A 10,897-nucleotide genomic window follows, 5' to 3' on the forward strand; every position below is an offset into this window, starting at 1 on the left:
AAGAATCCCGTGACAAAAGACGAAGATGAAGTGAAAATTTCTGGTAAGAAACCAAGTGTGGTCTACAATAGATGTCCGCCTCCGGTCGAAAATGGATATTCGCCTCGAAATCCAAATTCCGAAAGAGTAAAAAAGGCAATTAACTTACAATGGGAGTCTGGGCCATCTGATAACTTACCAGAAAATATTGATGTCACGTACACGTCGTCTGACACTGATCATGAGTTCAAATTAATAAAAAGTGTGATCGATCAGGTGTTAGATAAAGATGACAGTGAGGAGTCAAAAAAGGAGTCTAAACCCGAGTCAAAGTCTGAGTCCGATACGTCAAAGCCAACAATCAAAAAGGACAAACGGGTTTAAGATAAAGAATTTATGCTATCAAAATCTAATTTGAATGACGAACCGGTCAATGTTGCTTATACTTTGAAAGATTCTGACAAATTATATTCTGATGAAACTTTTCCAATAAGAAGTGTTAGATTTGATATGATTAAAAAGGTTTTCAAAATCACAGAAATTAATATTTCTAAAATAAAAGATTTAAATCTTTCTGGAAAACCTAAACAATACACTTTAAGAGACCAACAAAGAATTAACAAGAAAATGGGTTACAATTGTGGTTATAGTTTCCAAAAAAAAAAAAATCAAACCATAATCGTAATTTCAAAAAGAAAGGTCTTGGATTTAATCAACCGAAAAATTATAAAAATGAAAAAGGTTATAAACCGAAAACTGTGTTTGTTTAAGGAAAAACGACAGAGGCTGAGAAAGAGCAAGCTTTCAGGAAGCAGACGAATCAAGAATTCCTTGCCAAGAAGCAAGAAGATCTGAAGAAGAATGTTGTTCAGAAAAGGACAGAAACAAGAACCCGTTTTCAGTGCAAAACTGCTGGTCACATTTCTAGAAACTGTCCTAAAACATTCAAACCAAAACAGGAAGTCTCTGGTAAACTGAAAGAGAAAATTGTTGAGAAAACTGAACTTACAACCAAAAGTTTTACAGGCTTTGAAAATTCAACCTTTGTAGTGGGAGAATGTTCAAAGAATGCCTTAAAAAGAAAAGAAAAGAAAATGTGAAAAATCAAAAATGGGTTGTTAAAGGTTCAGGTAACAGTTCTGGTGATGAATCTGATTCCACAAAATCAGAGGAGCCACGTGTTGAAAGAAAGGTTGAAAGATCAGTTCCAACTGTGAATGATGAAAATTTTCCACCTTTGCGGGCTAAAAATTTTATGAAGAAAGTTGGAAAAGTTGAAATTTCAAATCAATTTTATTCTGATAAGAAGAAATTTGATGTTGAAAAAGCTTTCAACGGAAATGTGAAACATATTTTTGGCAAGATGGTCAATGGTAAGGCCAAAAGTGTTAAAGAATTTTATGCTGCCAAAAGAAATGTTCACAAGTCTGTTGAAAGTAAAGATGAAGAAGAAGAGGTTGTTACACCCAAGGAAGGTCAGGCTTAGGTGGATATATTCTTCAAAGAATAGAAACCTAACGGTGTTAGTGATATGTCTCAAAACTGATATGATCCTCTTGCATGAACTCACAAAAATATTGTTTGTAAATATTTCATTTCTGCATTTTCTTTTATTTTAAAAAAATCCAAAAAGATTTTAGTGTGTTTTAGCATAAATTTTGAAAAATCCAAAAAGATTTTCGACAACTGGTGTTGAAAAGCTGATTTTTGAAATTCCAAGTGCTAAACATGAAGAACAGGTTTGGGAGAGAGTGTATGAAGATGTTATGTTTACAAGTGAAATTCCCGTAGCTCATGTACCTCTTGCAGCTTATCCTATGGTTGACATGCCCCTCGACGTAGTCGCTGACGACGACGTCGACTTGTTTGACGAGGATCCACTTGAGGATGATTTTGAGGGCGAGGCCCACATTGCTGCTGGTGACTTCCTACTTCTTGCTGATGCTCCTGCTGAGGAGGCACCCATCCATTCACCTGTCCCAGACTCCTTTGAGTCTGTGGCATCTGCACCATCACATGCGCAGGGAGTGCAGCATCATTCGTACGACACGGACCCTGATATGGCATCATCCGCTGCACCTGCCCCTGCCCCTAGTTTTGAGTTTGGTCATGACATTGATGACGATTCGGATCCTATTTTCCCACCAGGTTTTGATCCAGATCATGACATCGAGTTTATTCATTTAGATCAGCCAATGGAGGATCCCGTAGCCCCGTCTGATGCAGGTGATAAACAATTGGTTGGTCCTGATGTGGTCCAGGAAACCACAGATAAGATTGCACAGATCCGGGATCGCATCAAGGCGGCTCGTGATCATCAGAAATGCTATGCGGATCGAAGAAGGAAACCTCTAGAGATTGAGGTAGGCGATATGGTTTTGTTGAAAGTATCACCCTGGAAGGGTGTGGCACGCTTCGGGAGGCGTGGAAAGTTGAATCCGCGGTATATTGGTCCATTCAGAATTCTGGAAAGAATTGGGTTAGTAGCGTACAAGCTGGACTTACCTGCCGAACTGAATGGTGTTCACGATACATTTCATGTATCAAATCTAAAGAAAAGCCCAACGCAAGATACTGTTGTTATTCCCGCAGACGAGATTCATATTGACGACACGCTCCATTTTGTCGAAGAACCGGTTGATGTTACGGATTGGAAAGTGAACAAAACCCGCCGGAGCAGTGTCAAACTCGTCAAGGTTCGTTGGAATGCAAGACACGGTCCAGAATACACCTGGGAGCGTGATGACCGAATGAAAGAAAAGTACCCCCACTTATTTCCCAACACCCCTGCAACTAGAAGCAGAACTTAAAATTTCGGGACGAAAATTTTCTAGCGAGGGGAGAATGTGACAACCCTCACCAAATCAGGTATCCGTACGAATTAATTAATATTTAATTACTGTGCTTGCTTACAATTGCGGATAAACTGCTACGTGATTTCTGATACATACTTATACATGCATCATACTTTATTAACTGTCACTCCATTTATTTGCACAAAACTATAGTGACAAACTTGATGCACAATAGCACAGTAAAACAATGAACGGATAACCCATTCAACATGCTGATATAGCCAGCATCAGACAGATACTGTCTCCAAGGCCAGTATGAGCCGGGAATAGTTTACTACACTAGTAGGAAGTGTAGGGAAGTGAGGATTGTAAAACTGCGTCACTAGGTATAGTTACAGTGCTAGGAAGTGCCTAAAACACATGATAAATGCAAAATTCTGCATTTATTATTATTATTATTATTATTATTATTATTATTATTATTATTATTATTATTATTATTATTATTATTATTCCGCTTTTAAATTACTAGTGAAGTGCAAAAACTTGGCTGAATGGTCCTGTATACTTTCCTAAGTGCCAGGAATAAATAGTGTTACAAAAATATACATAAAAGACCTTTTTCGGCATATTCGAACACTTTCACGGAGCGGTGTCTACCCGAATAACCGGACATTGCCCGGAACACTAAATTTTTGACATGAACATTGTTTTATTATTTTTAGCTAGTCGTGGTCCCCGTTTGCCATAATACCCACTATAAATCAATTAACCAACATATATTATTAAGTTACTTACAATATACCTTACCATTCCATTTAGTTGAAGAATTTGCAAACAACCCCCCCCCCCAACCGAATTTTTGTCCATGTGGACCCACTATATCACCAACTCAATATTTACACCATGCTTCTTAGATTACATCCTAATATTTTAGTAGATTAGTTGCTTGTTTCATTCAACATAATATGTAGTGAATTATTATAAGTATGGCACCAATCTTACAACATATCATTACAAAGATTCACTTCCTTATCCTCACTCTCCCACTCTCTCTCTCGGTCACTCTACCACCGCCAACATCACCTCCATTCCACCATCATCTCTTCCATTTTACAAGTTCCATTTAAGTTTAGAAGGTGATTCAAGAAGGTTACTACTTGTGGAGCTTCAAGAAGGGCTTTGTTCTTGCTTTTTCATCACATTTTCTCATCATTTTCATACTAGATTTCTACCCTAGCCTTGTGCTAGTAGTAAGTCTCTTTACACCCTTGTTTCATCTTGATTCATAGTTAAAAATTTGTAGTGAAATGGTGATGTTATATCATAAGAACAAAAAAAAAAAAAAATACTAGAAGATGTGAAACATGAATTATGAATATAAAAGTTACATAAAGTTTACTTATGATTGAGACATAAAGATGAAAACTTGTTGGTTTAGGGTTGGTTAAATCATACTTGGTATTTGATCGTTATTTTCTTGAAAAACCCGTTGTTCGGACGCTTGTTAACACGATTTAGTAACATTTAAGACGTAAAGAACATGCTGAGTTACTTTTTCAGCCGTCTTCAACAGGCTGTAAACAGACTATAATAAATCAAAAAACGGAATTTCTGAAGCCTAAATTGTGTATTTTCGAGCACTAGAATCGTATTTTTTTGAGGTCGTTTACTATTTTTAAGGACCCGATTTATAACTGCAGCTAAAGCTGAGTTTTACTGCAGTAAAAGGGGTGATACGTTTTCGGTCATAACTTGAAACCTGAGTAGAAGCAGCCCCTGAAATTCATACCATAGATGGTCACTGATGTATTTGTGACCCTCCAACTGGAATTTCGTCAAACGGGCTTACGAGGAATGTTAAACGAATTATTCCGTAGACTGCAATCAGAATGAAACAAATCTGATTGCAGTCCGGTAAACGATTTTCTATAAATTACTGATAATGAACTGGACCCCCAGACTTTTATACAATGATTTTTGGTTCATGTAAAACGTTCTGTGAAAATTTGGGAATTTTTGGAATAAATTAACCATTTTATTTAAATGTCCGAAAACAGTCCAGTTTTTAATATATTGAAACTGAAACGACAAAGGTAGTATTTTGCGTGTCAGAATGTAAGGGTTGATTGTTGATGATCATGGTTTGATTTCAAAAGAAAACGATGTGCGTATTAGCACGGGCACCCCCGTTTTTAGGGGAAACTCTGGCGAATTTTTCTAATAATCCAAAGACTTAGAAAAATTATTCCTCTAACAAGGATGTTTAACCTTATGTCTCGGAAGTAAACTTCGCCATGAGTATTGTTACAAAGTCTCAAAGTATCGGAGATGGGTTTTCATAAAGAAAAGCGGACGAATATATTTTGGGATAAATATATTATTTTGACAAAGATGTTAAATATATTTTATAAGTGGGACTTAAAAATATACTATCCGAACTACCAAAATACATGTATGAATACCCCGTCCTTGGGAAGTAAATACGCACATAGGCATACTTGGAAAGTATGAATTCGGAAATAGTTGTCTAACTATTATTCCAAAACCCTAAATAAAACGTAAGTTAAAATAATTGTATTTATTTTAACAATAAGATTAAACTTGGAATAATTGCAGGTAACGTAACTCAAAACCCTAAATACATAAACAAGGCACGGCCCGATCGTCTAATAGATATTATCACGTTGTAGGTTGTCGTGTGGCAGACCAAGTTTGAGTCGCTGTTATCGAGGACGCACTACAGTGAGTTCATGTCCCCCTTTTCTCTTAAACTGTTTTCAGTTTCTAAACTGCGGGGGTGAAATACATGTTACAATGTTTACGAATACTTAATACATGGTATGGTTAGTGTAAGGAGGGTTACTACTTAGATCATGTGAGTGGGTAGGCGGGAACTGGAGGCCATTAATCCTCAGTGTAGGACCGAGGGCCTTTAGCGGTAGATCTATCTGGGTGTAGCGAGCCCAGCCCCAGGCCCAACGGTACGGACCTCGGGGTGACTTGGTGCCCGACGCAAAAATCTGCTAGGTTTGAGTCTTCCTACTGCACTTCACACATATCAATGGCCTTGCAAACCATTGGTGATCTCTTTATTTCCTTATTTGCTACATACCAGGGATTTTTATACTTACAAAGGTTTTACATACTCACTACACATGAACTCGCTCAACATTTTTGTTGATTTTTCCAACTTACATGTATTTCAGGGAACTAAGGATCTGGCACGGTATGCTACGTTTTCACGCTGCGTTAGAGTTATGGGATCATCCAAGTTTAAGGGTTGTGGCTTTTACCTAGACGAGTCACAGTTCTTAAACTACGTCTACTTTATGTTTGTGTTTGTGTCTTCTAAACAATGTCTTTATTTTATAGTGCTGTAAACTTGATGCATGTGTCAGCGTATCAAACAATGTTGTGGTACTTTTAATCTAAAACTTAAATCAATGGATGATCTGCATGGTTTTACTTTCATATGGCTTTGTTGTGATTAAGCTATGGTATTAAGAAGTCACACCAAATTAACCCACGTTTCCGCAAAGCCAGGGTGTGACAGCTTGGTATCAGAGCTCTGATCATAGCGAACTAGGATTCTTTCTTGAGTCTAGACTATGATCACTAGGGCTCTCACAAAAACATTTTTACATTGCATACCACTTATGTCCAGATCCAGGTCACAAAATATTTTTTTTACAAATAAAAGTTGAACACATTTTATTTGTTAGTTGTGACTCAGTCTGAGAGGCTGAGGGAGTGGTCTAGTGGGACCAGGAGGCTCAGTCTGGGAGGCTGAGGGAGTTGTCTAGTGGGACTAGGGAGTCAGTTTGGGAGGCTGGGAGAATTGTCTAGTGGGACTAGGGAGTCAGTCTGGGAGGCTGGGAGAGTTGTCTAGTGGGACTAGGGAGTCAGTCTGGGAGGCTGGGAGAATTGTCTAGTGGGACTAGGGAGTCAGTCTGGGAGGCTGGGAGGCTAGTGGGACTAGGAGGACTATTTGATTGCTTATTGTTGATTAACGTGCTTATATGACTATATGATTGATTATTTGTGCATATGTGTGTTTGTATTACAGATGACATGCCTTCATCCGGCACTGGAGAGTCGGACACCACAGAACCCATGCCTATCGTATCGGACGACATGGTCTCATCAGAGCACGGGGTGTATACCTTAGACACTACCAGCACAGACGACTATGATTTCCAGCCATTTGCGCTGCCCGATGTCGTTGCTGAGCCCGCTGATGGCCCTATCGCCGGGGACTTGCCACTCGTGGTGATCCCTGCTCATGTACCTCTTGCAGCTTATCCTATGGTGGACATGCCCCTCGACGTAGTCGCTGACGACGACGTCGACTTGTTTGACGAGGATCCACTTGAGGATGATTTTGAGGGCGAGGCCCACATTGCTGCTGGTGACTTCCTACTTCTTGCTGATGCTCCTGCTGAGGAGGCACCCATCCATTCACCTGTCCCAGACTCCTTTGAGTCTGTGGCATCTGCACCATCACATGCGCAGGGAGTGCAGCATCATTCGTACGACACGGACCCTGATATGGCATCATCCGCTGCACCTGCCCCTGCCCCTAGTTTTGAGTTTGGTCATGACATTGATGACGATTCGGATCCTATTTTCCCACCAGGTTTTGATCCAGATCATGACATCGAGTTTATTCATTTAGATCAGCCAATGGAGGATCCCGTAGCCCCTGTTGACCCTATGTTTGCTGATCCCGCTGATTTCGAAATGGAGTTTGATGATCTGGAGCCTGCTGTGGCCCCTGAGCCAGTTGATGCTCCTGTCCTCGCATTAGAGCATGACCTTGATCATGCCGATGCACCAGCTATTGCTCCCTTGGTTAATGACGTACCTGTCGATGATCATCCTATTGTTGCTCCACTGTTGGAGGATGATCATGCTATTGATGCTCCTCATATCGCTGATATTCCTGCTGATCCTCTTGTTGCCCCTCTTCCTGACCCAGTGCCTGTGGAGCCCGATCATGCACCCTTTGCGACCCATGTTGACCCTCGATACGTGCACACCCGAAATGGGTGGATAGACGATGATGATGACTACCCGCCTTTTGTGGTACCTGTTACACCTGCTTCAGTACCTGCTTCAGTTCCTATTGATGCACCATTATTACCCACACTTACCGCTGATGCTCACCACACCGACTTGCCTATTACATTTCTCTAGGACATACCCCCACCACGTCCTGGGGAGGGTTCATCCCGTCAGCCATTTGGTCAGATACCATTCATGACTGGAGGAGATCAGTTTGTACCACAGATCTGTCATCATACTGCTGCTCCCCCTGTTGCACCATTTACTGTGCCATCCTTTGCTCCATCTAGTGAGCCTTTTCTCTGGACTTCGCCACCCATTATGCCGCCATCTGATCCTTATCATCCTTATCACATGGGTTATTCCACAGAGGATATTCTCAGGTCTTTCATGATACAGCAGGAGGCGCTGACTCGTCGCGTGTAGGAGCTTGAGAGAGCTCAGCGACCACCCTGCCAGTGCTAGGGCCAGACTCACCCTGCGATATCACACCCTCTTCGTCCGTTATCCCCCGACTCTGCTGCTCGTTTTTGAACTCAGGAGCAGCAGATAGCGTATCTGTTGCGTTCTCATCGAGCTATGGAGGAGGATTGCCTTCACATGCGACGTTTGTTCTTTTCTCATTTTCCCCCTCCTCCACCGCCATTAGCTTAGGGCCATTTTGTATGACACGGGTAGACTTATGTTCAGAGGACGGCGATTGCACAGATTGCACAAGCTTTTGGGAGACTGCATTTTGATTATGACTTTTGTTGTGTTCTATATTGGATGTTGTTGACACTGATTAGATATTTTGGACTAGGGCGATGTAGCCCTTAGTCATTGATGTTGTATGATACAGTTGTGTACTTGTTAACTTACATTGTGGTCTCGATTTATGACAGTGCAATCGCAGTATTCTCATCATATGTGATGTTTGATTGATGGTTTATGTTTTATAACATGAGATGTTATGTGTTTGATTTATTTATAACATGGGATGTTATGTGTTGATGTTGTTATTACATACACTATACTTACTATGACCTGACCAACGTGACCCATCTTTTAGAAGATGCCTCCAAGACGCCAGACACGCATGCCCACCAACGAGGCAGAACTGCAACAGGTCATCGCTGCTGCCATTGCGCAGTATGCAGCCTCACTAGGAGGAACTAGCGGGAGTAATTCAAACAACAACGGCAATAACAATCCACCTCAGGGTAATATTAAGTTGTTGAGACACACCACGATACATTTGGATATCTCTAGCAAGTTTGCTAATGCCATTTGTATATTCTAACATATGTACAGGGTGCACTTACAAACAGTTCCTAGACTGCAAACCTGTAAACTTTGACAGAACCGGAGGTGCTGTTGCTTTTGTCCGATGGGCCGAAAAGACGGAATCTGTTCTCCGAATGAGCAAGTGTGCTCCAGACCAACCAGTTACCTACATTTCCGGGCTATTCCTGGACGGAGCCCTGTTGTGACAACTCGAATTTCAAAGATTTCGATTTCGCATTTATTGCACGTTCTTGTATTGTTTAGTTGATTAATTGCAAAATTAGTTGCTATGGAATTGTATACGTTTTGATACAATGAAGTGTATTGTGTGATTGTGCATGGTTATGTGTTAATTGTGATAAACTTGTCAAATATGTAAACTTGGTGGTGAAACTATGAAATTGTTATGAGATGGTGTACATGTGTAAAATATGATACTTAGGGAGGTAGAGGGTAATTAGTGAAATCCTAGAGATACTTAACCCTAATCCCTTTCACTAATCATTTGCACACAAAACAAAGTACGTGGTTTCATTCTCCTTGGTTCTCTCTAGAAATCAATCATCATCATCGCAAGTTCTTAATCACCCTTGATTATCCTCTTTCTGTCTAGAATCAATCCAAGGTAATTATTAATGATTTGATGTTGTTCTTGATTCTTGATTGTGTTCATGCTAAACCCTAGTTTTCATTTGGTATTCTCTGCTTATTGATTGAGCCTGATTTATTGAGAAATGAATAAGATTATTATGTAAATCAATTGCATGATGATTTAGACGTATGATATGGTTAAACTGTTGAAGATTGATTTGATTCTGCATTGTGAAAGCATGAATTAGGGTTTCGTGCGTATGAAAACGTAACTGATTATAGAGAACGTAATTGATACAATCGTGATTGCTTGTAGTCTGAGCTTTGTAAATGATATGTTATAGTCCGAACATTTTAAATGTTATGAGGTTCCGAGTTTTAATTAAGCTCATGTTGGTCCGACCTTTGCTATAACATGTCCGATCTTTAAAGGAGTTAATGGTCCGAATTTTATAAGCCCAAGCATGTTGTCCGAAGTTTTATAAGTGTGTAAGGGGTCCGAGTTTTGCCCCTTACCCTTGTCCGACCTTTAATGACCTTTAGAAGGTCCGAGTTTCTTAATGAGGTGCATGGTCCGAGCTTTGCAAGGGGATTCTTGGTCCGAGCTTTAACCCACCCCCCTCATGTCCGACTTTTTACCCATCCCCACCCCATGTCCGAGTTTCTAACCCCATCCTCACATGGTCCGAGTTTTATTAGGGTTTCCCTTGTCCGAGTTTTTGAAGGGAGAAACCCTAGGGTCCGAGTTTTTCAAGTGGGAGTTAAGTTGTCTGAGTTTTGAACCCCCCATGTGATGAGTCCGACTTTTAAACCCCCCTCCTTAGTGTCCGAGTTATGTTCAATGTATGCATGCTTAACTTAACTCTGTTCATCAGCAAACACATTAAGTAGCAGTTCTGTAAACAGTTAACTCTATTATCATATGCATGAAATCTTGTTAAGTATGTAATGTAGTTACACATGTAAACCATGATAAGTGTAGTAGTTCTGCGAAATTATGTTATCATGTTAAGCAAGTTGATCCTGTTAAACACGGCTAATCTGCTAATTGTGTTACTGAATAACCTTATTCGTATCAAACAAGAACCCTATTGTATGTGATGCATAATGTTAACTGTCAAACGCTCTATGATATAGATTACCTGCGTATTAATACGAACATGAACTGATTTATTACACGTGCACACAATAGGACTTGA

The 10,897-nt window shown here is 40.2% G+C and overlaps 1 protein-coding gene across 1 annotated transcript; it reads left to right on the forward strand.

Annotated features, from left to right (window-relative positions):
• The first annotated feature begins 1,796 nt into the window (after positions 1-1,796).
• On the forward strand, positions 1,797-7,973 carry LOC110888452. The gene is made up of 3 exons (XM_035979922.1): positions 1,797-2,205; positions 6,844-7,571; positions 7,680-7,973. The coding sequence occupies exons 1-3, from the start codon at positions 1,797-1,799 to the stop codon at positions 7,971-7,973; spliced, it is 1,431 nt and encodes a 476-aa protein (XP_035835815.1).
• Positions 7,974-10,897: the final 2,924 nt, after the last annotated feature.

Source organism: Helianthus annuus, chromosome 11 (genome assembly GCF_002127325.2).
Source record: "Helianthus annuus cultivar XRQ/B chromosome 11, HanXRQr2.0-SUNRISE, whole genome shotgun sequence".
NCBI classification, from domain to species: Eukaryota; Viridiplantae; Streptophyta; class Magnoliopsida; order Asterales; family Asteraceae; genus Helianthus; species Helianthus annuus.